The sequence below is a fragment of the Aythya ferina genome (assembly GCF_964211825.1).
Source record: "Aythya ferina genome assembly, chromosome: 17".
Lineage (NCBI taxonomy): Eukaryota > Metazoa > Chordata > Aves > Anseriformes > Anatidae > Aythya > Aythya ferina.
The window spans coordinates 10825820-10842537 of NC_140316.1; the positions used below are offsets into that span (position 1 = coordinate 10825820).

The 16718-nt window shown below is 64.3% G+C and overlaps 3 protein-coding genes across 4 annotated transcripts; 2 read left to right on the plus strand and 1 right to left on the minus strand.

The window, feature by feature from the left end:
• Positions 1-522: 522 nt before the first annotated feature.
• PES1 (pescadillo ribosomal biogenesis factor 1) lies at positions 523-6978 on the minus strand. Its single transcript, XM_084539182.1, has 15 exons — positions 6822-6978; positions 6088-6167; positions 5847-6000; positions 5648-5757; positions 5233-5404; positions 5009-5098; positions 4236-4352; positions 3997-4074; positions 3689-3778; positions 3376-3506; positions 3099-3224; positions 2746-2930; positions 2488-2633; positions 1360-1527; positions 523-739 (listed from the first exon to the last, which is right to left on the minus strand). The coding sequence occupies exons 1-15, from the start codon at positions 6843-6845 to the stop codon at positions 653-655; spliced, it is 1758 nt and encodes a 585-aa protein (XP_084395308.1). The 5' UTR covers positions 6846-6978; the 3' UTR covers positions 523-652.
• A 331-nt stretch (positions 6979-7309) lies between these two features.
• TCN2 (transcobalamin 2) lies at positions 7310-10171 on the plus strand. 2 transcript variants are annotated; one of them, XM_084539185.1, is made up of 10 exons: positions 7310-7652; positions 7983-8166; positions 8251-8313; positions 8386-8534; positions 8646-8807; positions 8895-9070; positions 9261-9435; positions 9519-9711; positions 9838-9959; positions 10045-10171. In XM_084539185.1, the coding sequence occupies exons 1-10, from the start codon at positions 7598-7600 to the stop codon at positions 10104-10106; spliced, it is 1341 nt and encodes a 446-aa protein (XP_084395311.1). In that variant the 5' UTR covers positions 7310-7597; the 3' UTR covers positions 10107-10171. The 2 variants fall into 2 exon arrangements, with proteins under 2 accessions (XP_084395311.1, XP_084395310.1); XM_084539184.1 differs by having other exon boundaries at positions 7450-7652; positions 8395-8534.
• Positions 10172-10516: 345 nt separating this feature from the next.
• SLC35E4 (solute carrier family 35 member E4) lies at positions 10517-13202 on the plus strand. The gene is given in 6 exon segments (XM_084539183.1): positions 10517-10765; positions 10768-10942; positions 10944-10964; positions 10966-11052; positions 11054-11682; positions 12625-13202. Coding segments are annotated over 6 exon segments (1470 nt in total). The 5' UTR covers positions 10517-10635; the 3' UTR covers positions 13053-13202.
• Positions 13203-16718: the final 3516 nt, after the last annotated feature.

Sequence of the window (16718 nt, forward strand, 5' to 3'; positions counted from 1 at the left end):
TTGTCGCACAATGGAACAGGCTCACCAGGCTAACCCCATTTACAAGAACCCTCTGGGCCCGACCCTTTAGCCAATTGCTCACCCCACTTATTATGCTTTTATCTATCTGTATTCTGCTCATTCTGTCCAGAAGGATGCTGTGGGATGAAGCCCATCAGCCCCTATGCAAGCTCCTGCCCCTCCAAGCACACCACCACATCCCACCAAGCTGAGCAACCCCACGCACCCTGCCTCCAAGCAGGCGGGCAGGGACATTTTGCACATCCCAGAGCTGTGGCCATGCAAAATGAACAATGCTGAAGAGAGACGCAAGAGCTCAGAGCACGCCTTGTCCTCCTCTTCCTCAGGCAACCCTTGCTGCCCTGGGGCTGAGGAAGCAGAAGTAGCACCAGCACAAAGACGACACCTCTCGTGTCATGCCTGCGACACCGATCCCCCAGCACAGGCAGTGCTGCCGACATGCACTAACCCAGCATCTGTGTGGAGCGAGCCAGCCCGGGGAAAGGCACAGCAGGAGCTGCATTTACAGACAGGGAACGTTTTAATTTACAATTTCTGTCCCAAGAGCAAAGCTGAGGGTTTTTCACCCAAACACTACGGTCTCTGCAGCACATAGCCAGTCCAGCCCCTGGTGCAGGGGGCCAATGCCCCATCACGCTCGCCGCGCCTTCTTGTTTTTCTTCTTTTCTTCTTTGATGGCATCGTCGTGGGCTTTCCTCTTTGCAGCAAGTTTGTTCACCTGCAGAGAAAGCCCCCCAGACCCACGGTCAGGTCAGTCTGCCAGCACCGAGAGCTGCGCCACCCTCAGACCCACCAAACCCATTCTGCTCCCAGGGGATGGAGAGGAGCAGTGGCACCTCCTGAGTTTTACTTGCTGAGCACATGCTTTGGCCCTGGGGGAGAACAGGGAGACTCTGCTCTGTTAGGGTTGAGCGCCTGCAAGCCTGATAACCCCTGGCATGAGGCTTGTACAGCCTCAGCCCAGCACACCTGCGGTCTATGTCCTCACCACCGCCTCAGGTACGGGGAGGAAGAGTAAGGAGAAGAGCTGGAAATCCCCAAGTGGCAGCAGTGTTTGTAGGCTTGATAAATGTGGGACCAGCCTGTGACAACACAGGCTCAGCCCTGAAGAGCAGCTTCAGCTCTGCCCACACTTGCAGCAGGGCAGGGAGCTGCGTGAGGCACAGCTATGGGTGAAGCTCCCTCCTGCAACCAGAGCTGGGGAAGCACAAGGTTGTCAGAGGCTGCTCCCTCCCCACGAGATGGGCACAGGACAGGATTTAATGATCCAGAGCTGCAAGCCAGTTCGATAAGACCTAGCGCAGGGCTCCTTGTCTCAGGGCATCCCCATCCTCATACCTCTCGGATTTTGCGTTTCTTGCCAAACATGATCTTCTTGTAGAGGTATTTCTCCTTCTTCTTCATCATCATGATGGCCAGGCGCTTCTCCTCATTTTGCTGTTCCTGCTCCAGGCGTTTCTTGTCCTCCAGCTTCACCTTGCCAGCGGTCACCTTCACAGGAAGCGCCTGCGGGGAGCCAAGAGCTCAGGACCCTGCGTGCTGGGTGCCCACAGACATTTCAACAGACAGTGGGACCATGAATAACCTCTGCAAGCTTGCAGAAGACACCAAGCTGAGGGATGCACTTGGTACACCAGAAGGATGACACCCAAAGGGACGTGGACAAGCTCGAGAAACGGACTGATGGAAACCTGCTGAGGTTCAATGAGTTCAAGTGCAAGGAGCTGCACCTGGGCTGGGGCAATCCCAGACTTGAGGACGGACTGGGAGAGGAACTCATTGAGGATGAATGGATGTGGGGCTGTTTGAGCAGGTCCACAGAAGGGCCATGGAAATGATCAGAGGGCTGGAGCACCTCTCCTATGAGGAAAGGCTGAGAGAAGTAGGGGTGTTCAGCCTAAAGAGAAGGCTCCAGGGAGACCTCATTGTGGCCTTTCAGAACTTAAAGCGAGCTTAAAAAAAATATAAAAAATACTTTTTACACAGGCAGACAGTGATAGGACAAGGGGAAAGGGTTTTAAATTTAGAGAAGACTTAGATTAGAGGTTAGGAGGAAACTCTTCCCTCACAGGGTGGAGGGGCACTGGCACAAGTTGCCCAGAGAAGCTGAGGATGCCCCATCCCTGCAGCTGGTCAAGGCCAAGTTGGACGTGGCCCTGGGCAGCCTGGTCTGGTTGGTGGCATCGCCGCCCTTGGCAGGGGAGCTGAAACTGGATGTTTTTTAAGATCCCTTCCAACAGAAGCCATTCTAGGATTTCCACTCAGCAGGTGCTGAGTGTGAGCAGGAGCTACAGCCCATTAGCAAGGGCTCAGGACCCAGGGGCTGCTGCAGGAGCAGCTCGGCCACAGCAGTCCCAGAGCAGGGACTTGGCTGGGACATGCTGCAGCGAGCTGAGCCCTGGCAGGGAGGGCACTCACAAAGGCTGCCCTCTCCTGGAGCTCCTGTCCCGCTGCCAGGCACCTCACCTTGTTGCTCTGAGTCTTCTGCTCTTCCATCTTCTTCAATTTCATCTCCTCTTCCTTTTCAGACTCTTCCTCTTCCTCCTCCTCTTCGTTATCGTTGTCATCCTCCTCCTCCTCCTCCTCCTCCTCGTCCTCCTCACTCTCTTCACCTACAGAGAGACCACTGCTGTCAGCTGGGAGCGAGCTGACACTGCAGAGCTCTGCCCAAGCAGCAGTGCTGCCTGGTTCCCCTCCTTTTAAGCCCCAGGAGCTGAGCATCACCTGGGTCCTCGCCCCGCTGCATGGCCAGCAGTTTCAGCTTCTCCGGAGGGATGTAGTCTCCCTCCTGCTCCGTCACGAAGGGCGAGAGGTGTGGGGGCAGCAACACACCAGGGAAATAATCAGCTACAGGGAGGCACAGCTTCGCATTGACCGAGTCAAAAACCCACTGAGGCTGCAGGTAATACCTGTGGGACAGAGACGGGGGTCAGAACGCGTCCTCCTGCCCCAAGCTCTGGAGCTCAGGGAGCTGCAGGACTGCAGCAGAGCAGGATGTGAGGAGACAAGAGCATGGGGACAGCTCGGGACAGCCACTAGCCCCGGTGGCCACGCTGGGGACAGGTGACTTGCCTCACCTGCCCACAACCTGCTGCTCCACCCGGGGTCTGTCAACGATCTGGTGGGTGATGGAAGGGTCGCTCACGTCGTAGGTGGCACCGATGCACAGGGACTTGTCCCAGGACACTTGGCCACCAAAGCACCTGCCAGCCAAATACACCGAGCGGTCACACCGGAGAGGCCCCTCAGGGTCACCTCACCCGTGGGACACGAGGCAGATCGGCCTCAGCAGTCCCACTGGGAGGGAACAGGGAAGGTCGGGCTGCTGGGGAAGGCTGCTGATGAAGGAAGTACCGGATGATGAAGGCCAGCGGCTCTCGAGGAACCTCCCTGTTGAGGAAGAAGCGCAGCCCTTCGAACAGCTTTTTGTGTTTCTCCAGGGCCTCTTGCTCCTTCCTCCTCGCGTCCATCTGCTCAGCGGTCTCCTGCTCAGAGCAAAGCATTCAGCCTCTTCCCACACACAGCCCCTGCCAAGCCCCTCACTGCATGGGGGGGCTCCTGGGTGCTGCCCCCATCCTCCTGCCTGTCCCCCAGCTCCCACACTGCACAGCCCCAGCCTTCACCCAGCCACGAGATGTGCTGCAGAGCCACCCCGCCAGGCTCTTACCCCCTCCACAGGGAACTCATCCATCTCCACCTCGTCCTCCTGGGCCGGTGCCACCACGCGCACCAGGCTGGCGCTCAGAGCTGACAGTTTCTGCAGCAGGAGACCGAGAAGATGTAAGAGGCAGGCTCGCAGAGGAAATCCCCCGAGGGCAGGCACTGATTGCCTCCTCTGGCCAGCCCAAAGGGGCCTGGATCAGGCTCTGCTCCTCAGTCCCTGCACCATGAGTTCTCCACACCAGGAGGAGTCAATGTGAACGCCAAGGCCACACAGGTCCTAACGCTGACCCTGGTGGCAGCAGCGTCCCTCACCTCCAGGTAGCTCTCCGAATCCATGGCGTACTCCTTGCCCTCCGCAGGCTTTAATTCAACCTCTGCCTGGCCATCGATCTGAGGAGAAACAAAGATGGGGAGACAGCTCCCAGGCCTGGAGCGCCCAAACACCCTCTGCTCCAGCCCTTCCACCACACACACTGGTCCTGCTGAGGCTCTGCTCTCTGCAGCAGGTGCTGCCACCAGCCTGGTGCCCCCGGGGCAGGCAGCGGCCTCACCTTGGGTGGATAATGCAGGTTGAGCGAGTGGTAGAGGCGAAAGTTGACGAAGCCCAGCAAGGTGGTGTAGAACTCGGTGAAGGTGGCCATCACGCGGTAATCCACATCCGTGGGGTGCTGCGGGCAGGCAGGGAGGGTGAGAAAATGAGGATGAAGGACCGGATCCCCTCATCAGGTGCAGGGTCCCATGAAGCTGCTGGGAGGTCAGGCCACCAGCCCTGCTGCTCACTCGCCCCCACTCTGGCCCCATCTGCAGATGGAGGAAGGTCCTGCCCTCTTCACAGCCAGGTCTAGAGATTTATGCCCACCTCCAGACATTGGACAGGGAGAGCTCTGCAGGCTGCATCACCCTCAGCTCCCACAGAGCCCTGTGGGGATGGCTGTGCTGTGAGCACGCTGCCTCGCCGCCCTGGCAAAGAGGGCGCGGGGTCCAACGTGCTTTGGCACATCCAGATGAGGTAACTACCAGCTAATCTTTAATTGCTGGGTAAAATAATTGATAAAAGGAGGAGTGTAACAGCTGGGGAGACTGGTATGGCTAGGCAGCAGGGCCACGGACACTGCCATCCCTGATGGAAAGGGGCTACGTCCCCATAGGGCTGCCAAACCAGGCCTCGTGGATTCCACCACAGGCACTGCCTGATTTGTCCCCCTAGCACGAGAAGGAGGAGATGTAGAGGGAGGAGATGTCCCCGCCACCCCTCCTTGGCTCCAGGGAAGGAAACAGCAAAGCAGCAGCAGCAACACAGGTCCTGCTGTGCCCGGGTACTCACATCATGAGCGAAGGCATAAGGGGTGATCCAGGTGACGGGCTGCCCCAGCACCTCGGCCTGGTAGTAGATGCCCTTGATGGAGAGGAAGACCTGGCGGGGAACAGAGCGAGGGATGAAGGCCAGGGGTGTCCCCCGGTTCTCATCAGCCTTCCCTGGGGCAGCAGGGGGTGTGAGGGAGCGACGGGGACAGCCCGGCAGGATTCGTCCCTCGCTGGGGAACCCACCTTGCGCAGGGAGCGGGACGCCACGACGTAGTTGAGGAACTCGACGGCCAGGCGCCGGCAGAGCTGGATGGTCTGAACGTGGCACTTGCCCGTGCGGGGGAAAGTGGAGAAGAGGAAGCACATGGAGAGGGCATCGTCCAGGTCCCGCAGCGCGTCTACAAAGGTTGGGTACCTGCGGCCGGGCAGGAGGGGGAAGGTGGCATCACAGCCAGCCCCACAGCCACCAGAAACCAGCCGGGACTGCAGCAAATGGTGAAGACCTCGCTTGAGAAAGGGAATGGGCTCTCACAGCCACCCCGGGGCAACCGGGTGGTCTGTGGGGATGGGGGCAACGCCGTTGGGCAGCCAGACCCTCACAGGAGCCCTCAGTTGATTTCTGCTGAGGGAAATCCCCCCCCCGGTGAGCCGGGCTCACCTCTCCTTCACGATGTGGTCGAGCTTGTAGCTGGGCTTGTTGTCCTTCAGCCGCTCCGCTGTGCCCCACTCGCTCTTGCCGTACGCCTTCCGCAGCTTGCGGACGAAGATCTGCAGGCAGAGGGGGAGCTGAGCAACAGGGAGAGGGGCCAAAACACCACATACCCCACCCCAAAAGGGCCATCGGGCAGGGCAGGCACCTTATACTCCCGAAACTTATTGACAATGGGCTCGTGGAGGAGAAACTTGATGTCCTTGAGGAGATAGAAGGTCCTGGGGGCCGTGGAGCCTTTGTTCACCTTCTTCTTGTGCCGGGGCTCGTGCGGGTAGATCCCCTTCAGGATGCAGAGGCGCCTGCGGGGGGGGGATCAGGGGCTGTGAGGCCGGGTCCCAGCCTGGTTTAACCCAAAGCCAGCGCCCCTCCGGCCCCGCAGCACGCACCTGAAGTCGGCCAGGCTGAGCTGCAGCTTCTTCCGCGCCCTGTTGCGGGTGATGTAGTTGGTGGCCGAGCCCCGCTCGTACTGGGAGGGGGGAGAAAGATGTCACAGCAGTGTCATGGGGAGGGGGGCACCGGGACATGGCTGGGAAATGGGGGTGGGGATGGAGGAAGGGGGAAAAAGGGGAGAAGCGGGGGGATGAAGGGGAACTGGGGGTGGTGGTGGGGAACCGGAGGGGGTGAGGAGGCAAGGAATAAAGGGGGGAGAGCTGGGGGGAATGAGGGGGAACCGGGGAGGGGTGGAGGGGAGCCAGGGGGAGTGGGGGGGAGCCCTGGGGGGTGAGGAGGGGAACCGGGGGGGTGGAGGCAGGGGGGAAGGAGGGGAGAACCGGGGGGAAAGGGGGGGGGTGCCCGGGGGAGGATGGGGAGGGGAACCCGGGGGGAACCGGGGGGGCGAATCTAGGGGGAACCGGGACCGGACCAAGGTAGGGGAGCTCTAGGGGAAATAAGGGGGAACCGAGAACCGGGAGGGGGAACCGGGACCGGGACCGGGACCGGGACCAGCCCCTGGTGCGTCCCGTCCCGTCCTGTCCCCGGTCCCCGACCCCGTTCCCGGTCCCCGACCCCGGTCCCGACCCCGGTCCTGGTCCTGACCCCGACCCCGACCCCGACCCCGACCCCGTCCCCGTCCCCGGTCCCCGTCCCGGTCCCCGGTCCTGTCCCCTGTCCCCCCCGGTACCTTTCTCTTCTCCAGCCCCCCCATGGCTCCGCCGCCTCCCTCGTGGTGCCGCCGCTCCGCAAGCCCCGGGCTGCCCCCACCCCGCCTGTGCGGGGCCGCTGCGCCCCCGGCCCGGCTGCGGGGTGCGGGGTACGGGACGGGGGGGTGCGGGGTGCAGGGGGGTTGTGAGGGGCTGGGGAGGGTCCGGGGGGCTCGGGGAGCTCCGGGGGGAACGGCTCGGGGCAGGCACGGCACGGGCAGCCCGGGGGGAGGAGGGGAAAGGGGCGGAGGGAATGGGGAGGGGCGGGCACCGGGGGTGGGGCGGGGTGGGGATGGGGGTGGGGATGGGGGTGGGTTGGGTTGGGAACCGGGGGGGCACCGGGAGGAAACCGGGGGGGCACTGAGGCACGGCCGGGATGGGGCTGGGGCTGGGGTGGCACCGGGAGTGACACCGGGAGTAGCACCGGGAGTAGCACCGGGAGTGACACCGGGAGTGACACCGGGAGTGACACCGGCACCGGGGTGACACCGGGACCGACATCAGCACGGGCACCGGGACTGACACCGGCACCGACACCGGCACCGACACCGATCCCCGGACCCTTCGCCCGTCCCCCCCCGCCCCGTTCCGCCCCCTCGGTCCCCGTCCCCGCCCCGTGTCCTCCCGGTGCCGCCCGGTGCCGGCCGCCCCCCGCCTGCCGCTGCCTGGGGCGCGTCGCCCTGCGCGTCCTGCCCCGCTCCACACCCGGCTCCGGGCAAAGTCCCCCCCCCCGCAGCCCTGCCGGGCCCCCTCCGCGATGTGGCTGCTCCTCGTCCTGCTGCCGGTGGCCGTGCTCCCCGCCCGGGGCTGCCGTGAGTAAAACGGGGACCCCCGGCTGGACACAGGGACTCCCGGCTGGATACGGGGACCCACGGCCAGACACGGGGACCCCCCCCTTTTCCACGGGTTGGGTTGCGGGTGGCACCAGGCTGGGCCCCCCCTTTTCCCATTTCCTTTGGCTTTGCCTCCTTCTCCGGCTCTTTGGTGACTTTTGGGGGCGCACAGTGGGGTGGGGGTGTCCCGGTGGGGAGCGCGTCCCCACGGCCACGCCGCGTCCCCCGGAAAGGATGGAGATGGGTTGGGGGCTCGCAGCCATCGCCGCCGCCATCCTCACGCCTTGGGGGTCCCCCCCATGGGGACAGGGGCGCCGGAGGAGGCGGCGGTGAGGGTGCTGAGCGCGCGGCTACTGGGGCTGGCGGAGGAGCCAGGGCTGGACGCTGACCCCGGTGTCTACGTGGGTCTGCGCCTCGCCGGGGACCACGACCTGCGCGCCGAGCGGCGCTACCTGGAGCGGCTGCAGGATGCCTTCCAGGGACGCTACGGCCGGTAGGTCCCCTGAGACCCCCGTGTGTCACAAGGGGACGTTTGCTGACCCCCTTTCTGGTCCCACTTGTGCCGAATCCCTTGCAGGAGCCTGGGTTCGGACAGCCACTCGTCCCATGGTCATCGCCACCGGGATGCCAAGCACAGCAAGTAGGTGATGGGGCTGGGGACGGGGACAGCGTGGGTCCCTCTGCTCCCCAACGCCGACCCCGCTGCTTGTAGGGACACCAGGGCGGTGTCGCAGTGGCCGGAGACGGGGCGGCTGGCGCTGTACCTGCTGGGGCTGCGAGCCTCCTGCCCCCCGCCGGACCCCGGTCCTCAGCGATTCCTGGTGACGTGGCTCAAATACTACCTGGAGAAGGACTGGGCAGGTGGGGATGGCCCCACAGGGTGGCCCCGGTGGTCACCCAGCTGGGCGCTGGCATCCCTGGCTCCGGCAGGGCCACCAGCTGGCCCCGGTGACAGTGGTGCCCCATCCCCAGGTTCCCGACGGCACGGCCACCCCCTCACCAGTTACTACCAGTATAGCCTGGGCGTGCTGGCGCTGTGTGTCCACGGCAAGAGGGTGCGTGAGGAGGTGATCCAGCGGCTGCTGGTGGCCGAGCAGCGCCGGCGGTTCCGGCACGCGGGCAGCAGTGCCGTGGGTAAGGGGCCGTGGGACCCTTGGGGACCTAGGAGGACACACCGGGGTGGGTGTGCGGCACCCAGGGTGACACGGGGCATCCCCGCAGACACGGAGGCGGTGGCGGCGCTGGCCTTCGCCTGCCTGGAGCGGGAGCAGCTCGTCAGTTCCAGGCTGGCGGCGGAGCTGCGGGCAGCCGTGCGTGGCATCAGGGCAAGGTTTGTGGCGGCACAGAGCGAGGACGGCTTCATTGGCAACGCCTTCAGCACCCCCTTGGCCATGCAGGTGGGCGCGGGTGCAGGTGCATGTGCGAGCTCAGGAGCATGGGTGCCTGCGGGCACGTGCAGGGTGCAGGTGTGGATGCAGGTTTATGGCACCACGGCAGCACTGTGCCCACGGCACTGTGCCCTGACCCGCTCCTCCCCTCGCTTTGAGCTCAAGCCCTGCCCTGAGCCCTTCCTTCCTCTCCTCCCAGGTCTTCATCGCCACTGACAAGTGCAGGACGCATACGGCGTACGGCCGGGCCATGGCCGCGCTGCTGCAGCGCCTGGACGCCTTCACCAGCGCCGCGGCCATGGCCCAGGCACTGCCTGTGCTGCACGGCCGCAGCTACCTGGACATCGCCTCCATGCAGTGCAAGGAGGAGCCTGGTAGGAGCTGGGGACAAGGTGGGGACAAGGGGGCTGGCACCGGGCTGGCACTGATGCCACCGTGGTGGCTGTCCTTGTCACAGACACGCTGAAGCCCCTCGCCATCGAGCCGCTGCCCGTGGGGCCGGGGAACATGATGGTGCGGCTGGTGGTGGAGTGCCCGGTGGCACAGTGTCCCCAGCACCTGCTCTACGACCTCCCGGTGCCTGTGCCCACCGGTGCCTCCCTCCTGGACCTGCTCGGGGCAGCCCCAGCGCAGGGACCCCAAAATTTCACGTGCGTAACCCCCATGTGCCAAGGGGGGACCCAGATCCTAGCAGGGGGCTGCCACCCTGTCCCCTCCCGCTGCATCTCTTGGCACCCTTGAGACCCCGAGGCCCCTCACTCCCCTCTGCCCCCCAGGTTTGAGACCCAGGACACCCCCCAGGGCCCCTTCCTGACCTCGGTGCTGGGCCTGGCAGCGCAGCCGCAGGAGCGGCACTACTGGCAGCTGCTGGGCGGCCTCGGCAGCAGCCTGCAGATGGGTGAGTGAGTGCCTGGGGGGGTTGTGGGGTTGTGGCTCTGTCTTCCTGACCACACCGCCACCCCGGCCGCTGCCTCTCTCCGCAGGCGTTGCTGACTACAGACCGGAGGACGGGGAGACCGTCATCCTGCGCCTGAGCAAGTGGTAGGCAGGGGGGGGACCCCGCTGCTGCCCCAACTGATGGGGGCGATGACAATGAAACTCTGCAGCATCCCCCGGGCTGTGCTGTGCTTTCTCTGTGCGCCGGCGAGGGTGAGGATGGGGTCAGTGGGATGGGCGCACCCGGGCTCCCTGCTTGGGCACCGGCAGCTCCTCGGTGCTGTCCCCCGCTCTGGTGGCTGACAGCCCCTGTTTTTGGGGTGCGCAGTGCCCCCGAGGGTGCTTGTGGGGCAGTCTGAAGCTGGGAGCAGCTGGACAAGGCACGAGGAGGGAGAGTCCCCTCCACGCACCTCCTGATTTTAGCAGCTGGGGGTGACAACATCGCTCCCCACCCCAGGGGCTGGGGGCAATGGCATCGGTGGGGACCGCAGTGGCCCCAGCGCGAGGATCGGTGCCAGGGTATTTCCATCTGAAACGTGCGTGGAAACCCCGTGAGATTTAATCCCCTCCTAAAACGAGACCAGGGCGGGGGCAGCTGGCGGGGAGCGGTGCCAGGGCAGGCGGTGCGCTGGGCGGGGATGCCGGTGCCCGTGCCAGGCCCGGCGAGCGATGGCGCCCGCCCCGGCGTGAGTCAGCCGGGGACACTGACGCAGCCCCACCGTCACCATGGAGGCCGCCCGAGCTCCCACCGCCTCCGGTCCTCCGGCTGCGGGCGGCTCCGGGGGGGAACACGCAGCCGCTGCCGCCGGTTCCCAGCTCGGTTCCCGGCTCGCCGTGCCGCTCCTCCGGTTTTCCGCAGGCCCGCACTGCCGGCCGCGGTGACGTGCGGCGGCCCGGTGGGGAGGAGCCTCGCTGCCTTCGCTCCCCGCCATCAAACTTTCCTCTCTCCTTGGTGCCGGCGCTGCTTGCACATGGCACCCCTTGGCTGACCCCTCCGTGGGCCCACCCTGGGCAGGTGACGCCGACGCCGACGCCGGGAGGAGCCGGGGACGCCGCACGCACCGGCACAGCCGGCGTGGCAGCGGTGCCCATGTGCCCGCGGTGCCCCGGCGGTGATGAAGCAGCGATGACGGCCGCCGGCGGGACCCTCCAGCCCCGCAGACCTGAGCCGGGGTGGCAGCTGTCGGGGCCGCCTCTGCCGCTGGCCCTCACCGTGCTGGCCTGGCTGGGCACCGGCACTGCCCTGGCCGGCCTCAACAAATGGATTTTCGCCGCCCACGGCTTCCGCTACCCGCTGCTGCTGTCGTCCCTGCACATGCTGGCGGCAGTGGCGCTGGGGTACCCGCTGGGGTGGGCACGGGGCCCACTGCCATCCGTCCGTCCCCGTGCCAGGATCTACCTGCTGAGCCTCACCTTCTGCGGCAGCGTGGCCCTGGGCAACCTGGGGCTGAGCCTGGTGCCGCTGGACGCGGCACAAGCAGTGCACGCCACCGCCCCGCTCGCCACCCTGCTGCTGTCGGCGCTGCTGCGGGGCCGCCGGCACCACCCGCTGCAGTACGCGGCCATGGGGCCCGTCTGCGCCGGGGCCGCCTGCAGCATCGCCGGTGGCGTCCACTTCCACCAGCCCGGCGGCTGCGTCCTCCTCGCCGCCACCGTCCTGCGCGCCCTCAAGTCGCTGCAGCAGAGTAAGTGCCGCCCGCGCGCCCCCGGGGTGTCCCCGTGCTGGTGGCAGTGCTGCGCCCAGGAGGTGCCACCAGCACCACGACCATTGGGGTGCTCTGGTCCCCTCTGCTACCCTTGATACCAGTGCCACTGCTGCTTCTGGGGCTGGGGATGTCCCTGTCACTGTCCCCTGTCCTAGCCTGGTGACACCAAGGTGTCCGCTCATCCCAGTGTCACCACCCTGTCCCTGCTGCCACCCCAGTGCCACCCTCACCCCCTGGCTTCCTGCCCTGGGGGCTGTCCCACGATCCTGGCCCGAGGTGACCCTGGTTTGTTGGCAAGGAGCAAACACATTGGTGTCCCCGCGGTGGCACACCAGCCAGCTCCAGGGACACTGCGGGGTGGCGGCAGTGCCTTTGGCTGGCACAGAGGCACACACCGCTCCCCTCTGTCCCTGTCCCCTCCCCATGGGGTGGCCGGGTCCGCAGCCCCTACAAATCCCCCTGCTGGGTGGCATCATCCCTGTGCACCGAGCGGCATCGTCCCCACACGGGGCCCCTGGGCGCTGTGGGAGCAGCGGGGCCACCCGGGCCGCGATGTCCTTGGCAGCAGCAGAGAGGAGCCGTCTGGCCCCGAGCTCACTTGTTTTTCGGCTGGGAAGGGAGCGTTTCCTCCGCCGCGGCAGCCGGAGCCTGTGACTCACGCAGGCACCGCAGGGTCGGGCACTGGCGTCAGGACGAGTGCTGGGCACGTGCTGTGACGTCCCTGCAGTCCCCAGGCTGGGGGACACCCCAGGACCCTGCGAGCTGCCTCAGCAGGGCCAGGAGCAGCCCCCTTTTCCCCCGTCCCCGCAGATGGGGCTGCTCCCCACATCCCCCTTTGCTGAGATTTTTGGGATTTCTTTCGGGATTTCTTTCAGCACTGGGCGGGGAGCTCCCGCTGACTGTCCCCCCCCCTGTCCCCAGGCCTGCTGCTGCAGGAGGACCGGCTGGACGCTGTCTCCCTGCTCTGCCTCACCGCCCTGCCCAGCTTCTGGCTCCTTTTCGGGGCAGCCGTGGCACTGGAGGTGGCCCCAGCCTGGGAAGGCGTCCTGCGCTACGACGGCTCCCTCTGGGGCTGCGTCCTCCTCAGCTGCCTTGGCTCCGTCCTCTACAACCTGGCCAGCTTCTGCGTCCTCTCCCTCACCTCCGCCCTCACCATCCACCTCCTGGGCAACCTCACCGTGGTGGGCAACCTCCTGCTCTCCCGCCTGCTCTTCGGCAGCCACCTGAGCGGGCTCAGCTACCTGGGCATCGGGCTGACGCTGGCCGGGATGTTCATGTACCACCAGCCGCAGCTCGTCGCGAGGCGCTGGGCAGCGTGGCCGGGCCGTGCCCCCCGCAGGCGCGAGTAGGGCTGGGGCGGCCACGGGGACGGCGGCGAGCACTGGGCGCAACCCTGTGCGTGTGTGCCAGTGGGCACGGCCCTGCGTGCACACGTATGTGCTGGTGTGCGTGGCACGGTGCACGTGTGTGCGTGCTGTATGCATGGCTCCGTGTGCACATCTGTTGGTGTGCATGGTACTGGGCATGCATACGCCTGCTGCTGCTCAGAGCACTGAATGCACGTGTGTGTGCACAGCTCTGTGTGTGTACGTGTGTGCTGGTGTGCACAGGCCCTTTGTGCACGCGTGTGCTGGTATGCACAGCTCTGCACACACACATTTCTGCCGGCGCGCACGGTCACGTGCAGACCGAAGTGCTGGTGTGCAGAGCTCTGGGTGTGCAGGTGTGCGCCGCAGTGCGCAGGGTCTGTGTGTGCAAGGGGGTGTCTGTGTGCGTGGGGAAAGTGTGTGCAGGTGTGCAAAGGCTCTGCAAGAGTGAGTGGATCTCTGGCGTGTGTGCAGGGAGCACGTGAGTATTGGTGCGTAAAGGCTCTGCGTGTGCAAGCAGGTCTCACACGTGTAGGCGTGTGTGTGCTGGTGTGCACAGGCTCTGCACGTGTGAGTGGCTCTCTTTGCATGGCTCTGTGCACGGAGCACGTGTGTGTCGGTGTGTACAGGTCCGGGAGGCACAAGTGCATGTGCAGAGCCTTGTGCGTGTGCGTGCGCACAGCCTCCGTGTGCAAGCACCTCCCCATGCACAGCAGATGTATGCGTGTGTGTGCATCACTACTGAGCTCTGCTGGGTGGAGTAAGCCCGGTGCACACGTGGGGCACGTGCACGCACGCCTCGTGCCCCCTGCACGAAGGACGGAGCGCGCTGGACCCTCGTGGTGCTGCGTGGCGGCGCGGTGCCGGTGTCCCCAGCGGGCGTTACGCTCCTCCAGGGCTCACCGGCCTCTGACGGAGCAGTGGCACAGCACGTGCAAAGCACGTGAGCGCCAGCCCAGCTGCGTGCACACCGGGCACGGCTGCACACCCGCGGGTGCTCTGCCGTAGGAGCGCGGTCTGGCTCTGGTGGCACTCGTCCTGAAATAAAGCTCTATTTTTGTTGTACTCCTACCGTGGCTTCTGTGGTGACTTCGCACCTGGAACCGGCTGGGCGCCCCAGCTCCCAGGGGACGCCGTGCCCACGGGCTTCACCCTGCCCCCGGGGGCCGAGAGCACCACCCCAGCCCTTTTCCAGCCCCGTGACTCACCTCGGCCTCACCGCCAGCACAGCCCCTGCTCTTGCCAAGAGCTCAGCAGCCACAAGCTGTGCCCATTCCTCTGCCTGTTTGCTTTTAGGGTTCAGATTTCAGAAGTTTTCCCCTAGCAGGGAGGACTGGAAGGCATTTTGGGTTTGCTTCTGAAGGGCAAGCCATGCTGCGGCCCCTGGGATGAGGCTGGGCAAAGCTCCCAGCTTGGTGTCCCCAGGACCTGGCAGCTGTGCTGTCCCCTGCCAGGGGATGGAGGAGCAGGGCTGGCACCCACACCGCTGCCTGGATCCTGCTGAACCCATCCTTTTGCCTTGTTTGCCCTCTTTTTAGCGCTTTGTATGCTGGCCTGGTCCCAGAGAGGGGCTGGCTCCAGGCTGGGCACAGGGATCCCATGGGTTGCTGTGTGCTGGAGGGGTTATGCTGCCCGTACAGGGCCTGGCCTGGTTGCTGTCCCCCTCTCCGGGTATTTCAGGCCATGATCTCAGCCCGGTGGCATTCCCCAGTACCAGCTGCTTGGGTACCAGCTACTTTGGGTGCCCCAAAGGGGCACGGTCAGGTGGCAGCTCCTCCTCTCTGAGCTCTTGAACTGCTCCCCAAATCTCCCTGGACAAGCACCGGCTGAGCAAGGACAGCCCTCCCTCGCATGCTGCCTTGTGCTCCTAACCCCATTGCAATCCTAACGAGGTGTCAGGGCCGTCCTGGCTCTGCAGCTGAAATTATGGCAGGGGCGTTTTCAGGGCAGGCGTTAAGAAACACGTCCTGCCTGGTGGCACAGCCTAACCGGGTAAATGCCACGCGGGGAGCAGCGTCTGCACTGGAGAGCAACATCTGGGGACGTCCAAGACTTGTTGGAGACCTTGAGACGGGCAGGCTGACCCTCAGGGCTCCCTTCCAGCGCGACATTCTCTGGTTCAGCACCCAAAAAGACTCTGGGATTCGCTGTGAAGCATCTCACTGGGCTCTCACCGTGGCACGGGGGCTCCCTGCTCTGCTTGGCGGGGGGGAGCAGATGATCTGGAAGGCCCCTTCCAACCCAAACCGTTCCGTGGTTCCGTGTGTGCACAGGGCTGTCGGCTGCCTGTAGCTGAGTCTGTAACAGGAGAAATGCAGGAGGACGAGGACATCTTGTAAACTGTGCTTTATTTTGATATATCAAAATAAGACATATCTGTACTTTTTCCTCTGCCTCTTCTGAAAAAAAACAGCTGGGGGAATCAGGAGGAGGAAGAGGAGGGTTCAGGACTTCAGGCTCTCCCAGCGCTGGAGTCTGCACGCTTCCCGGCCTCTCTGCAATGCAGCAGATGACCGGAATTGGGGTTGTTGTGTCAAAACCCAGAGAAGTATCTCAGGAAGAGCAAACATTGGTCCCATTCCAAGTATCCTGAGCCGCAGCTAGTTTCTGTCCTGCTTTACAAGCACGGTTTGTGCTGGAACGAAACACTCGGCACATGATACTTCACTTCAGACTTACCAACGGGACCCCGACACAAGCGATGCGAGGAACCCGGCTACATTTACAGCAAGCCCCAAAGCTTCTGTTCACATCTCCACACCTTTAGCAGCACAGCCTCCACGCCACAACCCTGTTGGATAACAAGAATTTATTTCAGAGCTCTGGTGCAAATCCACATTTCGCTTCCCCTCGGTTCCCGGGCAAGCCGTCCTAGTAGCCAGGCCGCGCTCAGCACAGCAGCACATCCTCATTTTGGGCTTGTAAACGTTGGGTATCACCCCAAACCATGGGGATGTGGGAGTTCCTCAAAGTTGTTGGGGGCTGCGGGACCCCCTCACACAGGCGAGGGGTGGTGGGACCTCCTGGTACTGTCCTGGAGGTTGTGGGACCCCCTCACACACACCCACCCGTGCCAGCCCAGGTCCCCTTCCTCGCACCCCAAAACAGACCCGGGGGGCATCGCTTGCACCCCGTTTCATGTGACACCATGCCCGAAGCTGCTTTGTAGGCTCAGACATTGAGGTGGGAGGCCACGGCCCCGACAGCTCCCTGCCCAAATCATCCAGCAGCAGCCGCAGCAGCCGCCGTGCCCTGCTTCTCCTGGAGAAAAAAGTGAATGCCTCCACCCCGCCCCAGCCCCGGGCTGTTGCCCCTCACTTGGCTGTGTTTGGGGTGCTGTGTTGTGGAAAAGCACAGGGAGTTCCCCTCCCTTGGCAGCAAGACCCGCAGATGACTCGAGGCTGGAGGAATGTCTTGGGCAAACGCTTTGGTCTCAGTTCCTCGGAACCATGAAATCATCGCTTTGGACCTTAAATCTTCAGCCTGCTGGGTCCGGATGCAGATGCCCGGGACTTGGCAAAGTCTCTGCTGGGGATTGTCCATGGGGAGGGCGAGAACCAAACGCCTGGGGGTGTTATCATGGGGGGGAAGGCCTCGGTTCTCAGGCAGCCTTCAGCATGATCTTTGCAGGTCAGCGGTGTTTTGGAG